At 41.4% G+C, this 19,965-nt stretch overlaps 1 protein-coding gene across 3 annotated transcripts in view; it reads left to right on the plus strand.

Annotated features, from left to right (window-relative positions):
- Positions 1-14,438, plus strand: part of LOC119911730 (selection and upkeep of intraepithelial T-cells protein 8-like) — a 29,321-nt gene extending 14,883 nt beyond the window's left edge. Inside the window, exons 1-4 of one of the 3 annotated variants that reach the window (XM_038730628.1) lie at positions 2,404-2,871; positions 5,617-5,949; positions 7,705-7,836; positions 9,335-14,438. In XM_038730628.1, the coding sequence (XP_038586556.1) occupies positions 2,613-2,871; positions 5,617-5,949; positions 7,705-7,836; positions 9,335-9,486 (876 nt within the window). In that variant the 5' untranslated portion in view covers positions 2,404-2,612 and the 3' untranslated portion in view covers positions 9,487-14,438. Of the gene's footprint in view, positions 1-2,403; positions 2,872-5,616; positions 5,950-7,704; positions 7,837-9,334 lie in introns of those variants that run through there. The other 2 variants (XM_038730629.1, XM_038730630.1) reach the window with 2 other exon arrangements.
- Positions 14,439-19,965: the final 5,527 nt, after the last annotated feature.

Raw genomic sequence — 19,965 nt, forward strand, 5'->3', positions numbered from 1 at the left:
GCACAACCGTCAAAGTAAGAATATGTGCAATACAGATGTACGTTTATGTCCCATCTGTTAAGTGTGGAGATTTCAGGTTAATGTAACATGTAGTGTTCATGGGTGGGATGAGGTTCTGTGTCGCGAGGGTCCTGGTTTGTGTCTGGTGTAGGAGGGGTCAGCCGTAATCTTTCCTGCTTGCCCCAGCGTCCTTGATGAGTAGCCTACAGGTCCTGGAGTGACGGTAGATTGCAGCCAATCACCTGTTCTGCAGAGCGGATGATACGTGTACGTATGTGGCAGCAGCGTACCAGATGTTGATGGAGGAGGTGAGGATGGACTCAACGAGGGTGGTGTAGAAGTGCACAATCTGCTGATGTTTGGCTCCCACTTGGGGTCCTGGGTGATCATTGCAGCAGGGTTTTCCCAGTGTCAACTGGGGATTTACACTTGGTGATGGGGGCAGTGGGGTAGGTTCTTCCTGAAATCCACAACCAGCGACGCTTTCTTTAGAGCTTCAGGTAGCTCTGACTCACCACAGTGTCAATCTCTCTCCTCTAGCCGGACTCAACCCCACCAGAGATGAGCCCAATGAGGCTGGTGTCAGCTGGGAACTTCAGGAGCTTGACCGACTGGTGACTGGAGGTGCAGCTGTTGGTGTACAGGGAGAAGATCAGAGGGGAAAGAACGCAATAACTTGAACTTTCTTCCATTTCCCCTCAGTCTTTGACCGGACCAGCAAATCTATGGAGCAAAAGCTCTTTTACTGGGCAAATTATTGCCATCTAGCCTTTAGGTCCGTCCTAACATTGTCATAGAGAGTTATTGTCTTGTCGTGTGTCTGTTTCGTGTCAACTCAGAAAGCTTGCTCACTAGCTACCGAACTATCTCTTGACTTTGAATATGAAAAGAATTTCATGAAAAAGTTTAGAAACAGCGGCCTGCAGACAGGTGCTGTTTCAGGTGTGTGAATTTGCAGCTGTAACACTAAATACAGGCTGGTAGCAGAGAGTTTGTGAGGTGATGCAGCACTTCTGAGCAGTTTTAATAATAACACTGAGGCTTCTTGGACTTTTATAACATATACGAGACTTAAAATATCTTAATATCAGCTATATTAATTAAAAACAACCAGATGTCAGTGTTTTCAAGTAAATGTTAAATGGTTTGTATTTGAATAGCGCCTTTCTAGTCTTTCCGACAGAGGTGCCCACTGCTCACCAGAAATAGAAACTCATACACATTCACACACCAATAACAATTTGGGGTTCAGTGCCTAGACTTTGCTAGACCCATTTTACTGAGGCACCCTCTTTGCAGAGGTGAGAGTGAGCAGTAAGGCCACATTGAGAGTTTGCATTTTCAAAGAGGACTGCTCTAGGGGCTCCTAAGGGTCCAGCTTCAGAGACTCTAACACAAGTGGTAGATCCCACTGGGGCGCGGAGATACGGCACACTGGTCACTGTCTTCTCACACGAACCTTCTCACCTTAACGAACAGGTTGAAGGATCCACCTCCCTCTTGACGCACCAGCGCCGGAACCCCAACCATTTTGCCCTGTAGCAGGAAAGGGTGAAGCCCATTTTCGCTATGTGGATGGTTACAAGAATTCAGGCCACCTTGTTCACACAAACCACCAAACTGCTCATTTTTTGGACTAACCTTTTTATATACAGTCTATGCCGTAGACTCTATGGGACAAACCCTATTTGTTGATGTAACAGGGACTGATTATTAAAGTAGTGAACACTGAGTTTTGAAGACGAGGGCGGAGCTTCATCAAGGTGCCCACCTGCTACCAAGACATTTAATACTAAGTTGACATGACCCCGGACTCGCTGAGTCTGCCTGCGTCGCGGCTGCCGGAGCAGATCACAGCCATCCTAGTCTCTGCTCACACCAGAAGCGCTGCAGTGCGTCCCAGAAGTGTCTCCCGCTCCGCTCCAGAGAGAAGCAACCAGTTTATTTTTGCGCGGCTTCCGTCAAGCAGCACAGGGCAGATGAACCGGGCAGGAAGTCAGACATAAAACAGCGAGAATCAAAATAAACATTGAACAGACTCCCCATCTTACAGCCTATCAACAATAAACATAATTAAAACAGATTTAAAAAAAAGAAACAATTTAACTAGATAGCCTAATTAATCATAGCAGAAGTCCATAAATCAAGCACTAATCACCAAATCAACAAAATCTAAACATGTCAGCAAAATCACACAAGAAAAACGCTCTTATTCTGAAATTCTCCCTGTGGGATGAGGAAACCAATGCGGGCCGCAGTGAAGCAGGAAGTAGAATCACAAAAGGTAAAAATAAATAAATAAATAAAGAGTTATCACGCTGCCTGTGTGAGTCCGGGGTGATTGGCTGCATAGTAGCCTAAGTCCGCCCCTCAGACTTCCCATAATGCATAGCGGTGAAGGGAAATTTGTTAAACTTCGCTAATAAGTTTGCCATTTGTTTGAAATACAATTGTTACTTCATGATTAGTGTATTTTCATGTTTTTGTAGGTAATTGTTATTATTGTGGTGGTTCGCCATTGAAACCATGAGGGAAGAGACTGTTAGATAAGTTAATATCAGGTCATTTTCAAGGCGGAAGTGTCGTGCTGCAGAAGTTGAATCAAAAGTATCATGGCTGCGTTTTACATTCCTGTTTATTACTCCATAAGATTTAAAATGGGAGGATTGACCAGAGTAACACTTAGCTGGATTTGGCCAGTTTTTACCGATTGTTTTAAATCTGGCGTCGATAATTCTGCGTTTGGAAGAAAAGGAAATTTTTTCCGGAATTTCTTAAAGTTTGGGAAGAAACTTTTTGCTTCGTACACCGTGGTTTATCTTTTGCTGTTCAGCTTTATATCATCGGTTCAGTCGATAGATTTCCCTCAAGGTGAGTGTTTATGTCAAAGGGTTTTTTTGTCCCGGTTAATTTCTTATGTCAAAGCTGTTCCTGAAAACATCCCGTAGGCCTATCTGATGAAAGGAAGAATAACTCGGGTCTTTTCTCAGCTGGCATTAAGTTTCAGGTAAAATCACACAAACAAGTTAAACAACAAGTTCAGCTGGCGGGATGTTGTTGGGTCAGTGCACCATCCGTTCATTTAATACTTAGTATTTTAAAAGGGAAGAAATGTTGCGTGAATTCATCTTGTTGGTAATCAAATGAAGCATAATCAAAAAACAAGTCTGGATTAGGGTCTAAACCGGTGCAGTCCACCACAGTCCACAGCATAGTCTGAAAAAAGGTAATGTGACATCTGCTTTTTGGATTTCGACTGTATCAACATGTTCAGTATTAAACATGAACAGTAAGGGTCCAAAAACCTGCCGCCATAAAAGACAGATGGCGGCATCTGCCTCGGTTATCTGCGCCATTTCCGGTGGCAAGCTAAAAATGCTACAGGTTTCCCTGAGGGGCCACGGCACCTTTCTCCGTTTATGTGAGATTTCAGGTGAAACCGACATGCCACAGATTCACCCAGGCATCTGCCGCTGATTCAAATCAATAAACCTGGACCACGAGAAAAATGTTAGCAACAGTAGTTTATTATGCAGCGTGTATAATATTGTGCATTTCTTCATGTAAACGGCAATAGTCACGTTTAATGTACGCATTGTTTGGTGCAATACAGTATAACCTAGGTAATTATTGTGTGTGCAGAGTTGTTACTGTTAGCACTATCTTTAATATTAAATTCATATTTAATGTGGTTTTCATAGTAATAGAGCTGTTTTGCCTTTCTACCAGCAGGTGGCAGTATTTAAATGAATGTCCGGTTTGTGTCTTTGTTAACCGTTTTAAATCCAGGTTACCGATACAGATGCATTTATTGTTCTTCATTTCTTTTGTTTTTTCATTATTAAGGATTAATTTGTAACCTAGTTACCATCTTCATTCACCCACAGCCCAGCGTTAAACCTGCATCCCCTTCTGTTCTAACCTGCCTCTGCTGTCGGTTTCTCACCAGCTCAGGCAACAAACACATCAGAAATATCATAATACAGATCATTTACCTCTGTGCTATATGTACTGTTTAAATGCTGTTTTGGGAGGTGAGCGTATGAGAAGTTGACAACATGGAGAGCACTACAGCTGCTACTCACAATTTTGACATGTCTCACATTTTTCTCCTCCATTTATAAGGTACAAGGTAAATTTAATCATCACTTTACAACAGGGTTGTAAAATGAAATGAAGTTATACACTCCACTATGTATAATATACAACATTTGTCAAATGCATGCCACATTATGGCAACCTTTTCACATCAGAAACATGTACAGAGGTACGCGAAAGTTCATGAAACCGTTAGAATTTTCAGTATTTCTACAGACATGTGATCTAAAACCTAAAAATACTCAGATTCTAACACAAGTCACTCAGAGTAGAAGAGACATAAATAGTATCCTTGCAGCAAATGTATGCGAACTTTAGCTTTCAGGTTCTCAGAAAAATAGTTGTTGATGCTCATCGAGGCTGGAAAAGGTTGCAAAACCTTCTCTAAAGAGTTTGGTCTCCACCAATCCGCAGTCAGATAAACTGCCTACAAATGGAGGAAATTGAAGACCACTGCTAGCCTGCATAGTTTTAGTTGCTAACATTTTTCTCTCGGTCCAGGTTTATTGATTTGAATCAGCGGTAGATGCCTGGGTGAATCTGTGGCATGTCGGTTTCACCTGAAATTTCACATAAACGGAGAAAGGTGCCGTGGCCCCTCAAGGAAACCTGTAGCATTTTTAGCTTGCCACCGGAAATGCCGCAGATAACCGAGGCAGATGCCGCCATAGATATCCTTTTATTATGAATATCTATGGATGCCGCAGCATCTCAAGCTGCCACCAGAAACGCCACTGGTAGCTGCCGATGCCACTATTTGAGCCCCTGCTGAATCAATCGGTGTCTCAGCACTCCTGTGGAACCTTTCAGGTCCAGTATTTTTCTGCTCAGGCGTCCCACAGCTGGAAAACAAGTGAAAATTGATCACATGCACCAATCTGAGTACTTTAATACTGGGTATCTGCTGAATCTGAGTGTGATCTGATATTTACCTAAATGTTGATTTGTACACGTCTGACACATTGCACAGCAGCACATACTAAGTCTGTATCACACTCACTGAGGGAAACCTGTTACTTTATAAACATAGATGATTGATCTGAAGATGTCCCACTCTGTACAGTCCTTGAACTACATTTATCCATTTAGCTGACGCTTTCATCCAAACCTATTTATGTCAGAGGTCGCACACCTTTGGCGCAACTAGGGGGTTAAGTGTCTTGCTCAGGGACACATTGGTGGACATGTCACAGTGGGGATTTGATTTCCGGGTCTCTCACACCGAAGGCACGTGTCTTATCCACTGCACCATCACCACTACAGGAACACTGATTGTACGGTGGTGTTGGGACAGAGTGGAGCTTCTCCCCTGCTAATATTAAATACTTTCCTCCAGGCTGGTAAATTATAATAAGACCCAAACGAACAGATTCTACCAACAAGCCAGATAAGATACAAGACACCGGTCATCAGGACATCTCTTTCTGATTGGCTGATGGTGACAGAGAGACACAGATTTTCATTTTTAATTTTGACAGTTTTAACTTTTTTTCTCTCTTTTTCTTCGTGTCTCAACAGTCCCAGCTTCCCTTGGGCAGAATGTGACTCTGCCGTGTCGAGCTCCCAGCAACATCAACATCGTAGCTGTAATTTGGACCAGAACTAACTTGAGCTCACAATATGTTTTATTTTTCCGGGATGGGAATCTTGATACAGACAACCAGCAGCCCTCTTATGAGGACCGGGTGACGCTGGGGAACGACTCTCAGGACGGTAACCTGTCTTTGATTCTGAGCAATGTGACGAGCAGCGACTATGGGACATACAAGACTTACATAAAAGAGGACAAAGACGGAGAGATTGTTACATCACAGTTAATCTGCACACTTTACCTGACAGAGTCTGTCTCAGGTGAGTTTGATGTTGTAAATATGAAAGCTGTTTTTTCTGACTAGTAACTCTTCTTGTTCTTGTGAACTTCAGAGACTCTGAGAGTGAAATATTTACTCACTCTGGAGAATCATAACGTCTCTGTTTAATAAAATCTTGTCATAACACGGTTCCCCTGAACGTCTTTCTCTAACCAGATGTTGCATATTTAATGTTGGTGACTTGATCGTGTACTCAGGACGTTGAGTAGCACCAAGGAGCTTTGACCAAGCGTCCACATGAGATATGACAACATGTTGTAACTCAGCACGAAGCACAACACATTAATTCTTCTAACAGGAATCCAGACGCGATGAAATGAACATTAATCAATTAACGTCAATTATTTTATCGCGCATTAACAAAGATTTATTTTAAAATGTTTTGAAAGTCCGTTGCTCACTGGCTCTGGCTACACATACAGTCAAACCCTGGGTCACAAATAACCCTCCAAACAAGCAGTGTGGGAGAAGTAAGACGGCGCTCTATTTAGGGTAACTATGGCAACAGCTTCTGTGCACTACACAGCTGGAGCCTTTTTAACTTAAATTAAAATAACACATAGGCTAACTTTACCTGAGAGGCCTGCATTTTCACTCTTCCAATGATTTGTGCTGCGCGTCACGTGCAAAAAGTTCAAGACAATTCAACTTTGGCAGCAGGCGGGCGCGTGCGTGAGGCGAGCACGACCGCGACAGTTTCACGGGAACGCAGCCGCTCGTCGCTACACCTGCAAGCCTACTTGCTACTGAACACAGACTGTTTCTGCTGATACCTGCTAAGAAAAAAGTTTGAACAAGCTAGATAAAAATTAATTTCCTGGCAGTGGCAAACAGCTTTGGTTTAATAGGCTATTTGATTACATTAATGTTTAAGTTGAGATTTACAAGAAATATTTTATTGCTACTGTGTAAAGGGAATACTGCTGGTAAAAAGCACCTTATTTGTTTAAAGTGTTTGCAAACCACATATTACACTTTTGTGTGTATACATTTAAATAAAAACACTACTTTAGAATTCATCATGTAACAATGCGATTAATCGAGATCAAACATTTTAATCGTTGCTCAGCTCTAGTTCATCCAGTTATTTGTTCAACGTGTTTCTAATAAAGTAACAAAGTTATTGCTGTTTTATTACTGACAGACATAAAACGATAGAGTAAAAACTAAAGATGAATGATAAAGATTTTAATGCAGACAGGCCTTAAAGAGAAGTTCTTTAAAGGATCAGCTCTCGGCCCACATGTACGTTAAGAGAGTCATCGGTGGCCGTCATCTTTCATTCTGTCCATACCGGCTGTGAAGTGGTCCCTTCATACCACGACTACACTGTCAGAGATAAAGGACAAAAGTCCTCGTCCTCAAGTTCAGATGAAGCTTCCTGAGAGCCACAATCACACCTCAGTTTTTAGTTGGAGATGCTCATTTATTTTATAGAAAGCAAACTCCAGGACCTGGATTCATTTGTCAGAAAGACTGAAGAAAGAAATGCTGACAGAGAGGCTGCAGACAGGAAGTGATGTCAGGAGTTTTTTAATAACCAAATTCCCCTCTTGTGTCCACCGACAGTGTGACCTTGTTGAACTGCAGGGAGGGTCAGTGGCTCAGAGAGGGACGATGTCCCCTTGATCTGTCTGATTCAGACTGTAAATGTTTTGAATGTTTGTAGGTAGAGCAGGTTGTCCTTGTTTCCAGTCTCTGCCAGCCTGACACGTCTGCTTTCTGCTCCTCACAGATAAACCTGACGTGCGGGTGGGAGAAAGATTGCCAAAATCGATTGTTGTCATACTGATTGTTGTCGGACTGTGTGTTGCTGTTTATTGGATCTACAGAAGACGACCTAAGAGCCACAAGTCAGGCCATCATGGTGAGTCCCGCTTGCTGCAGCTTTGCCCTCAGCCAGCTGATGAATCATCAGAACTGGTTTCAGATTATTAAAATGTGATTTAACATTAAATCCACCTGCGTTTGTAACTTAACATTCACTCTGTTATGACTGAAATCAAAAGAGTTGAATTTAATATGAAGTCTGGAGGTTAAATTAAAATGCTGCCACCTGTATTTGGCCCACGTCAGGTTGGAGCTGAGTATATTTAGAAAGTTGTAGAAGACTGCTGAAGAATCAGATCCTCATCAGAAAGGCTCTGATGGACTTTCATATTTATAAAACCAAATCTGAGGTCTTGTCGGGGCTGCAGCTTTCATTAGCGTGGAGCTGCCAGCAGATGGCGAACCAGATTCCTTGTTGTTGTTCATAGCCATGCCAAATTTTGGTTCATTGTGAATTTTCATTTTACAAATAGGTTTCATTTGGCTGAAATTGACAACAGTAAGATATGGTGTTAGAGATGTTAATGATAAAACTTTGTTTGTTTTTGTACTAAAAATGCCATGTCCAAATTTACTCTCACCCTGTGAAATAGTTGCACATTGAGTAAATATCCACATCCAAGTGTTTTCTGGGCACCTCACAATTATGATTCAGAGGGCTGCGATGTGATTACAAAATGATTATTGATGCTTAATTTTGTCTATACAGGATCTCTGGATAATTACTAAGCATTTAATTTGCACATTAAAATCCAAAAGAAAACCCATCTCCTAATGAAAGGACTAGTTAATTTACTTCATTAACCTCAGCTCTATGGTCCCTCATTTCTTTAACAAGCAGCTGTCAGACTGAAAACTGAAATATAAAGTTAATTATCAGGATGTGCAGTATGTGTACAGAACAGAGCTGTACGCCAGTTTAGTCTAAGCTCGTACCTGAAGTTTGCAACCCTTGACAAGTAGCTAATGTTAACTTAGTAATGGCATACAGCTGATAATTAACATTACTTCGTTACTAATTTAGCTAACGTTACATAACAGCCGAAAACGTGCTGCACAGGGGAGATGTTGAGATGATCTATAGACCCGAGTGAAGGCAAGGAACCTCAAAGACCTGGAGATCATTGCAAAAGAGGAGTGGTCCAAAATCCCAGCGAGACTGTTGGCAATTATAAGAACTGTTGTGATGGAAAATAAACACTTTTTTTTTAAGGGGGTATGAGTCATTTTGGACAAGTTTTAGTACAAATTGTATCATTAACATCTCTAACACAATATCTTACCGTCTTTGTCACTTGTTCTTGTCACTTCCAGCCAGATGAAACTATTTGTAAAAATTAATTTCTCTATGAAGGAGTAAATCTGGGCTTAACTGTTTGTCTTATGTCCTGCACAGGTGATAGTTTTAATGCCCTTGTAAGACTTAATCAGTGCTTTGTGGGACATTTCACCATCGGCAGTGAGAGATGAAGAGTAGATTGTGAGAGTCTCAATGTGCTGTATTTAGTTATTTATATATTTATTTACCGTTTCAGATCCAGAAAACGGCCAACTCAACCCAGTGGGTCCAGATGGGAGCATGTGTAGTGTAAGTGCTGATCCTGTGCTAACCAAGGCTTACACTGCAGTTAGGACAATGTTGATCAATGGTTATAAATATAACAATAGTAAGAATAATAATTTGTAAATGAATAGTTATTATTAATAAAATAGAAGTATACATACATTTCCTTTAGAGTGGTTTTTAATGTACATAGGAATGAAAGTTTATGGTAAAGATAATTATGTATTAACTTGCAGTGTCATTAAAAGCAGATACATTAATTTCCTTGCAGTGCATTTCGGAATGACGCTACTGGCTTTAAATCTGCTACTGCTGCCTTCTTCTCCACCGTCGTTCGGAAACCAACAAATCATAATCAACAATCAAATATCAAACGGAAAACACACGATGTCGGCCCGAGATCGTACATCGGCATTAAATGTCCATCCATCGTCACCCGCTTATCCTGCGTACACGGTCGCGGGGGGGCTGGAGCCAATCCCAGCTGACATCGGGCAAAAGGCGTGGTACATCCTGGACAGGTCGCCAGTCCATCGCAGGGCCACGCATAGACCCTAGAACCACCGCTCACGGCATTAAATGTATTCCTGGGAAACGGCAGCGCTGTGTTTACAGCTAACAGCTGATGGAGTTACGCGGAATACCGGGTCCGAAGTTTTCATCAGTCAGGAGGTTTTTTACATCGAGCCGAAGTCGGTTTCCTCTTCTCTAAAACAAATGGACCAGTTGATTACGATAAAAATCACGTTCCTCCGGCGCTCAGGCGACGCAGACGTGGCTGACAATCTGCAGCTGGAAACAGTTTAATAACCCACCAAATTGTTGAATTTTATGCTTGTGATGCTTTCTGTACGTGAGTTATTTGAACTTGATGGCTTTATACAGGTTGTTATTAAATTTGGAACGAACGTCATCGCCTGTCTCTTCATTATAATCCCACACAAAAAAAGCTGTTTCTAATGGTCCTGCATACCCAGCAAGCAATTTTGCATTTAAAAGACGTCTAATAGCCGTTTTAATCAACTTCTGACGTCTTTGTTAAAACGGCTGAATTTGGGCTGTCAGTGAAAAGTTGGTAGGCGTCTGACCATAGCCCAAAAATAAACTAGTCCTCAAATAATGAATGATTGCATATCTACCTCTAATAGACGAGACAAAATAATGGCTAAAATAATCTTTTTACTCAAATATAACAGGTTATCATAAATGGCAATCGACCCAAATTAATTATAAAGATTTTATTAAGAAAAAGGATTACAACGTAGCCATCTTAAGATAAAACACCATGATGGAAATATAAAGGAATTACTAACAAAATATTATTATTACACACGATACAATTTTATTTATAAAGATTATGATAAAAAAACAACTTATGGTAATATAAATAATGACAAAATAAATGGGTTAGGCCAGGGGTTTTCAAAGTCTGAGACCTTTCCTCAGACAAAGCTTGTGAAATGTCCCCCACATCTTTAATTTACTTGGTTAATTTCGTCCATAGACACTCAACATTTGAGACAAAATAGCCTGATATTGCTGTTTGACCTCTGACTGCACCAAATGGTTTTAAAAAGGTCCTAATCCATTTATTAGTTTCTGACTCTGATGTGGGGGAACGGTTCCCCAAAAATACTGTATCTCTGAACTCTCACACATGTAGGCTATTCTATGTGATCTCATTTTGATAACTAATGCAATAAGTACTGTCATATTGTTTCCCTTCCGTTCACTGAGCCTCCCCTGAAACTGTCGGGAGCCCCCCTGGGGAGGCTCGCCTCACACTTTGAAAACCCCTGGGTGAGGCTACATCCAAATCTGGATCCTTATCCAAGATGCTCCTTGAAGCAGCAAGAGCATTAACTCGGTCTCTCGTCGCCGGTCTCTCAGGTAATTGGGATCCATAAGTGTTGAATATGTACGAATAAGCGTGAACATTGTAACTGACTATGTTCAGTGTTAAGACGTGTCTGACTAATCATTTGATTTGAAGTTAAAAACATACAGTATATTTCTAATTATCAATCTAATAAGGGTAAAACACGTTTTTTTTCTCTCCATTAAATTATAAAAGGTTGCAGGTTTCATGTTCACACCTTTTTAAATTTAGATAATTAAATGTAGGAGTTACTCTGCGGTATCATGGAGTTCATTAATGTTGCAGGATGTATGCAGCATGTAAAGCTAACCACAACTGTTACCTGCTGAAATATCACGGTTCCTACATCTGATAACAAACCGTGTAGATAAATAATGAAACATGTCAAAACAAAGACACAGATTATTGGACAGCCTATTTCCAAGACCAAAGTAAACTTCCGCTTCGAATGTTTGCTGTAAACTCGGCCAAAACCGAAACGTAACTCTCGTTTCCAAAAAAAACCCCAAAATGGTTGAGCTGTTTATAGCGAGATGTGGCAACACTGACGTCTAACTTTCAAGTCTCATGTTGCCAGTAGTTATGACTCAGTAGGGCTGCGGCTGCCGTCTAGCGGTTGAAAATATTTATTGCATTTTGTTTTAAATTAAAATTAAAGTTAATGCAGTGAACGTTACAGTGAAAATAAAGAAAGGTTAAAGTTTTTCAAACGTTCACTTCCTGAAAGGATGTCACGCACCTCAGCTGCATGGGTGAAAACTACATGTAACCTGGTCTGAACCAGAGCTACAGCCAAGCCGTTTACATTAGACCTCCGACTGCCTCGATTTCGCCGGGTGGACTAAAAGCAGATTACACGTAGCCTGTCCACATAAGAGCTAAATCGTGGCTACAGATAGACCATGTCAATTTAATGACACATAATGTCTTGTAGAAATTATTGACTTTGCACAAATAATGTGATCTGAACCATGTCACGTGCTGCCAGGGCAAAAACCACTATTAATCATTTTTGACTAAAAGTGGACTACAAATAGCCGGTCTGACCAGGAGCTAGATATTGTAGCTACACACAGGTAAAACGTGTGAAAGAAATTAAACAAAAAACCTTGTAATTACTGTAGACTCACATGATGGCATATCCTACACCTTGCAAGTTATTTTGGCAAAAACTTCATGTAACCAAATGTAAGGTTATTACATCTGGATGCAACCTCTTCCCATTAATGCAGGTTACTAACTCGACTTCTTCTCTTTCCCCGAGTCTTGTGCTTTCTTGTCCCTCTCCTCCTGTCACTTTCTGCAGGTGTTAGGATCTGTGGTAGCGGATGATCATTACCAAGTCTGCCTTCTGCCACCTCAAAAACATCTCCAGACTTCGACCTTCACTGTCAGACTCTGTGGCAGAGTCACTCTTCCACGCCTTCGTCACCTCCCGCTGGGACTACTGTAATGGTGTCCTGTATGGGGTACGCAGCAAGGCTACGATATGTCTCGGCTGCCAGGGTTCTCACTCACACCAGGTCGTGGCAGCACATCACCTCAATCCTCACTCGGCTTCAATGGCTCACGGTCAAATTCCGCATCACCTACAAGAATCCTACTCCTCACCTATAAATCTCTCCATGCCACTGCCCCCACACTCTAAAAAGTAATTCAGGGAACCTGTTAACACCACTTGATTAACTGCATGGCTGCAAGATAGAAATTATAATTTATTGATTTAGATAAAAGTTGCAAACTTTATTTTTATGAGTTGTGTTTAAGAAATAATAATGGTAATTAAATCAACTTAATTTTTCTAGTAATGTTAACTCAAATTTCATTGTTAAAATTCAAGTTCCATTAACTTAACAATATTGGCTTGATAACAAATTCAGAGAGATAAAATCAGTAGTGGCAGAGTGCTTCTTTTTTGTCTGTCTTGGTCAGTACAGGGCATTTTCTGATGGCATTAATGGTTGGTGGGCATTGAAAGTTAATATTTAATGAACACTTGGATCGCCAGGAACTTTGTTTCTGTAGTTTAAAAAAAAAAATTTAATGAGTGGAGTTAATATTTTACAGATTTTCTTACAGAAGAAAATCTATTCTGAACGCCTTAATTTTTATAATGGTTTTTAGCTTAAATCCTGCGTTCATGATTATGGTAATTAAATATTACACAAAAATGAATTTTAAATAAGAATAAAATCTAGTTGGACCACCTTTTTGTGAGTATTCAACTTAAACACTTGTCTTTAAGCTATCAACAATTAACTAAGTTGTACTAGAAATTTTCTTTGATTGTAGAGTAAGAGCTAATTCCCATAACTCAATATAGTTTGTTCAATATAATTTCAACAGTTGTCATAACTAAAAAAGATTAATGGAAACTGTTGCATTTTTTTTTTTTTGTTGAGACTAAACATTTGTTACTGGACCTTCTCCACTCCTATGCCCCCTCATGAAAATGAAAACCCACCTCCTTGCAAAGGAATTCAATCCTGGATGACTTTTTGTCTGTCTGTTATGTGTAACGCATCCGTGGGTCCTGTGAAAAATATAAGTTAACAACCCCCTGCTACAACTGTTATTACCAGTCCTATTGTTATTATATTTATCATTAACATTACTCTAATTATCTGTACCACTATTCAATTTCAGTCTGTCTGTATTTCTGTGGTCTCTCTCTCTCTCTCTCTCTCCTTCACCCCAACCGGTCGAGGCAGATGGCCGCCCACCCTGAGCCATGGTTCTGCTCGAGGTTTCTGCCTCTTAAAAGGAAGTTTTTCCTTGCCTGTGTCGCCTAGTGCTTGCTCTTGGTGGGAATTGTTGGGCTTCTGTAAATATCATCACAGAGTCACGGTCTAGACCTGCTCTGTCTATCAGAGCTGTTCATGCTGTTCATATTGTGTGTGTATATATTGTATTTATTGAATACCAAATCAACCTACCTCAAGTACATAACACCTGCACATAATACTTATTTATTCCAGCATCCTTTGCACTATTGTCTCAGTCTGTCTATTGTTTTATTTATTGTGTGTATATGTGTAAGTAAGCACAGCGTGAACATAGTACAATCCTGAGTCAAATTCCTCGTATGTGTACACATACCTGGCGAATAGAGCTGATTCTGATGAGAAACGCTGTGAGATAACTGTTGTTGTGAACTGGTGCTATATAAATAAAACTGAATAACAAGTTGCCTCAACATTTGGGTTGTTATTTATTATATTTCACATGTAATAAGTAGTAATTGTATTTATGATCTTTACTAAACTGAAACCTAAGTGTCTGTAACCTGCGATGGTCCAGCTGAGGCCTACTGGCCAGGGAAATCCCGTTCTCCACCTGTCTCTGAGAGGCGCCGACCAGTTTGAAGGTTCCTGGGTTGAACAGAGGCAGAATGTAGTTTGTAGGTTCATAATCTAAAAATGTAATAACTGTGGGAAACCCTCATCCCCTCATGTCTTCAGCTTTGTCTGAAAGACGGTCTGAATATATCAGCCACAGAAACGCAGGCTAATGCACAGCAAAGTTTAGGGCAGGTAGTGAAAATATCTCATCAAATGATGTTAGCCTCGTAATATTACAACTTTTTTTCTTTAAATGTCAGACAACATACATCTGTGGGAGAGATGGGAAATGAGTCCTGAAATCAAAGGTAACCTCCTCACCTGTGACAGAGATCCAGCTGGATGGAGACAGAGATCCAGCTGGATGGAGACTCTCCATGACCGCTGATGTTACACTTGTAGAGGCCTTCATCAGACTTGTTAACATGGTGGATGGTCATGTGACCTGTAGGCTCAGTCCTGATGAGGGAGCCATCTTTATAGAAACCAGCTGGGAGGTTGGAGGGAGGGGTCTTTGTTTTACAGTGCAGAGTGACATCATGTCCCTCCATCACAGGGAGGACAGGACTCTGCAGGATCACTGGTCCACCTCAACACAGAGACAAACTACAGCATTTCATCATTTACACACAGCTTCATCAACACTAACTCCACAGTCTGATCTTACCAGTGACAGTGATGTTGATGGTGTTACTGGTTGCTCCCTCTCTGGACTCACACCAGTAAACTCCACTGTCCAATGGGGCGAGGTAGCTGATGCAATAGGAAGAACCAGCTGATCTTCCCCAGCCAGCTCCACACTGAGTCCTGGTTTCTCTGGTTGTGTTCCTCCTCAGTATATTATAATACCGGCAAACAGATCCACCTCTGCCCTCCCAAATTGAGACCAAATCTGCTGCACCACCTCAGGTTGTAGCCTCTACTCGCCCAGTGGGTGTTCGCTCCTCAACATGAGGTTGACTCTCCTGTTCCCCAAGCCTGGAGCATGAAGGGCTTTCAAAGACAGTGAGTGCTCTGAAGCCCACCTCCACCCCATGTCCACCATGGTTTGTGTCTTCTGAGGTCCACACGCATGCTGGTGATCCAACATTGCAGGCATCACATGTGCAGCAGGCCCAGAGAAGCCACTGGCTGGGCCGCCGCCATTAGACCCACCAGCTGCATCCCTGACAGCGCCGTCATGGGTGTCCCTTGCTGTCCCTTGCTGTCCCTTGCTGAAGAAGCGTCATCTGTCTGAGTTCTGACAGATAAGCTCTCAGACTAGCTGTGTGGAAAAATTGCCCAGGGATTTGCTCTGGTCTTGACAATGAGGTTGTCCGAGTAGAAGAAGACACTCATGACCTGCTCACGGCATAATAACATGGGGGCTACATTAAATACAAATCATTATGGTTGTTGAAGAAATGCTGCAGTAGCCTGTAGCTAGTAATTTGTGCTGTCTGTCAGTAGTTAATGCAGCAGTTAAGCCAATCAGTGGCTAACAATATGCACATTTAGCCAATCATGTGATAAGAAACACTTTCTAAAGTTCTGCTGAACTGAAGACGTTTCTTAGATGAGAGACTTATTTGGATAACTATGACCTGGATGACTAAGAACCTTCACAGACGCTTTATAAAACACAATATAAATACATCCAGCAGGCAGCAGCAAAGGAGCTTTAGTTCACTCACAGGAGGAGAAAAGTAAAAACTTTCCAGAATTCCTCTGGACAGACAGATGCACTTTATCATCACTGGTGAGATCACACTGAGAGTTACAAATATCCAGAGAGGAAAACAGAAAGGCATCAGCAACATTTCAGAGACACAACGTGAGCGTCCTGCAGCTTTTATACGTGACAAACTGTTTCACTGCGTCTGTCCAGTTCCAGCATGTTATTTCATCTAAAAAACATCCCTCAGTCACATTCAGGTTGTTACAAATGTTGTAACGACAGCAGCCACGCCTTCATGCAGTCCACATAATAACGTCTCCAGTGTGATAAACAAAGATCCTAGAGCTGATTTCTGCAGCTGCTGCTTCACATCTGAAGCCTTGGGTGGCTTCAAGACCTCTGTCTGTGTCTGTGTCCCCCTGATGCCATGTGCTCATCACAGCGACAGAGGTCCTGTGTCCCTGTGCCCCCACCTGCAGCACTAACCCTCTACCTATGTCATCTTCTCATTCTCCGACTCTCACAGAGGTGGCAGCTTGAAAACTGCATTCTGGTGATGCCAGTTGGTTTCCTGAAAATAGTGGACCTTTGTTAAAGGCAGGTGCTCAGAGTGTAAAAGTGGCCCATGGAACAAGGCTTTAAATAGGGCGGTGTTCAAAATAACAATGCAGCAATATACATATTTCAAGGTCCCCTCAAAGCACAGATAGGATGGGATTACATTGTGACGGATTCCTTGCTGATACTCGTATACGGATGCTTCTGTATTGATTCAGCAGCAAATACCAAAGTTTTGAAAAAGAAACAGAACTGAAAGCAGAATTTTAAGTTTAAAAGCTGAAGTATATTTTCTTTGCATCTATTTAATAACTCTGGGATTAGAAACTGAAGAGTCTTAAGAGTCCAAACCTCTGACACACAGAATATTAAAGAATAGCTGTTATGGTAAACTCTGTGTAGGACATGACCGTTACTCATAGTATCATGATAAGTGTCTTGTTTTGAGATTGATACGATGTAAGGATTTTGGTCTTTTTTTTGTTCCATGTCTTGTGTTCTACTCTTTTGCCTTATTTATTCTTGTAAAGATTTTGTGTTGGTTCTGTTTCATTCTGTTTTCTTGTCTTACTTCTTAGTTCTGTGTCTTAGTTCCTTGTCCTGTGCTTTGTCTCAGTGTTTACTCCTGAACCCAGAAAAACCTCAACCCAGAGTTCAGGTTTACACTCAGAGTTTGTTGAACCTGCTTTCTGCTTCTTTGTTTGTTGTTGTTTTGCCCATGTCTGCTCTGTGTTCGGTTTGATCCTAGTTCAGTCTGTTTTCCCTGTTACGTTTGTAGTCTATCTGTATGATTACTTTTTAGTCTGTTCTGTCTGTTAGTCTCCACTTTGTATACTTCATTTTGCTTTGGTCCGGGTCTGTTGCCGCATGCTTTACTTCCTGGTTCATTTTGAAGTTGTCTGTGTCTGGTGTTTGTGTCTAGCTTGTACCTGTGTCTGATTAGTCCCTCATGTCTTTCACCTGTTGACTCCCTCTCTGCTCATTAGCCCTATAACTTAATGCCTGTGTTCTGTTCAGTCAGTGAAGCTGTCTCGCTCTGTCTCCTGTGTTCTGTGATCCTACACCCGTGTATCTGCCTGCGCTTGGATCTATGTACTCGGTGCTCCTTTTGTTTTTTGTTCTGGACTCTCGCTTTGCTTTAATAAATCACTGAACTCTGCCTGCTCAACGTTAAACCTCTAAAACATGGTGGGTGGACATAAATTACAGGGAACACTTGCTGTTGAGGATGTTGCTGCTGATACTGCTGGAGGTGATCTGAGACTAGAGATATTAAAACAGAGGCAAAACATTGGCTGATTAAACAATCGTTATGTGATCGTGAAAAGATGTAAAGACTGCTGACAGTGTTTGCAGCTGGCTCGCTGTGGCTGACCTGCGGTAGAGCTGCCGCTGCTGCCAATAAGCGGAAGATGTTCGCAGAGACTGCTGCACCCAAAGAGTTTTCCAAAGAAGGTTAAAGTCAAGGGCAACAGGACTTGGTTGAAGATACTGGAAGACATTTCGTCCCTCATCCAAAGGACTTATTCACTGACTGGCAGGGAAACTCAGCTATTTAACCTCAGTGGGGTCGTTTGCTAGGATCGTCGATACTGCTGGTTCGTTAGTGTTGGATAACTGAGAATCTTCATAGACACCCCAAGAGTTTCACTTAAATAAGAGAGTTACGACACGCTTTGATCTCGCCGCTACGCGGTCACGTGGTTCATGTAGCTCTCCATAGTTCCAAACAACTCAGCGCTGTCAACCAGTTTGAATGGGTTTAGGCGGGACGGACACCAGAAGCAGCCATATTTACAGCAATTATCTGTAAATATTAACAAAATATGAGACTGATTACTGAGTTGACACTTACATTACATACATATACTAACATTTGTTCTGGAGAGCGGCGGAGACACAAATTTAATCAGTTTTTGTTTAATTTTGGAAGGAAAAGGGGCTGTTCCCATAACATAACGTTACACATTTACAACAGCGACTTAATTTGCAGCAATGAAACAATGCGCACCTTTCCTTCAGAGTGAAATTATACTGAAGTCGTTCCACATTTTAACAAGATAACACCTGGTATTGATAGAACACACACGTGAGTTGTTGATGACAACAACAAATGATTTCTGTCTGTAACGTTATATTTTAAAATGATCTGAAGTGTGTGTTTCCGGCTCTCCCCTATAAAAATATCAGGTGTTCATACACCTGAAACAAACCTATTCATACATTCCTTTACACACAAGGGACTGTTAGTTCAAAGTTCAATGTGTCACCATCAGTTTACATGTGCTACTTTCATCATAATTCTGAATCACGTTTTCACCTTTATTAGTCACAGGGAGCCATTAACATGAGGAGTTGTGTGCAAAATAAATCATTGTATTCTATCTAACAGATAAACCAAAATATGACCTCGGTCATCATATGCCCTATGCACTGTCCAACAAACACTGTGTGTAATGACTGAATTAACCAAGGAACAACCTCGCTAGATACAAGCTAGCCATGTTATCTAGCTGAAAATTATATAATTTAAAAGTTAATGTCTTCCGTTTATTTATTTAGCTGACGCTTTTATCCAAAGCGACTTACAATTGCTATACATACCTGTGGAGCAACTAGGGGTTAAGTGTGTTGCTCAGGGACACGATGGTGGATGTGTCACAGTGGGGAATTGAACGCGGGTCTCATCACACCACAGGCAAGCATCCTATCTATGCGCCACCACCACCCATCCTCCGATAAACCTTGCCTAAAGCTGGCAACATAAAATACCACTATTGACTAGATTCATGAGAGGACAGCTAATGAGTTAAAATGTCAACACATGCGGTAATTTCATCAACTTACCAGGCAGCGTACTTCAGAAACACTGAAATGAACGGAGCTCAGCCTGAGCTGGACTGGGACAAAAAATCGGCCCGGGCATTTTGACTAGAGACCGGCCCACCAAGTATTATTGGCAAAGCCATAAAGCCTTTGAATGAAAACAAACGCTGTTCTGACAGCGATGTACACTGTCTTGTTGGTATATATGTATCAATCTAATAAACTTAAACCTACATCATCCTCCAAACCGTAATTAGCAGAAGACTGCTTGGTCAAGTTAACCTCCTCCTGAACTATCTACAACACATGGTGGAAACCTGAAATTAAGACAGAGAAGACTA

The sequence above is a fragment of the Micropterus salmoides genome, unplaced genomic scaffold (genome assembly GCF_014851395.1).
Source record: "Micropterus salmoides isolate LMB-PRFRI ecotype aquatic unplaced genomic scaffold, ASM1485139v1 Ms_hic_scaffold_2, whole genome shotgun sequence".
Classification (NCBI taxonomy): domain Eukaryota; kingdom Metazoa; phylum Chordata; class Actinopteri; order Centrarchiformes; family Centrarchidae; genus Micropterus; species Micropterus salmoides.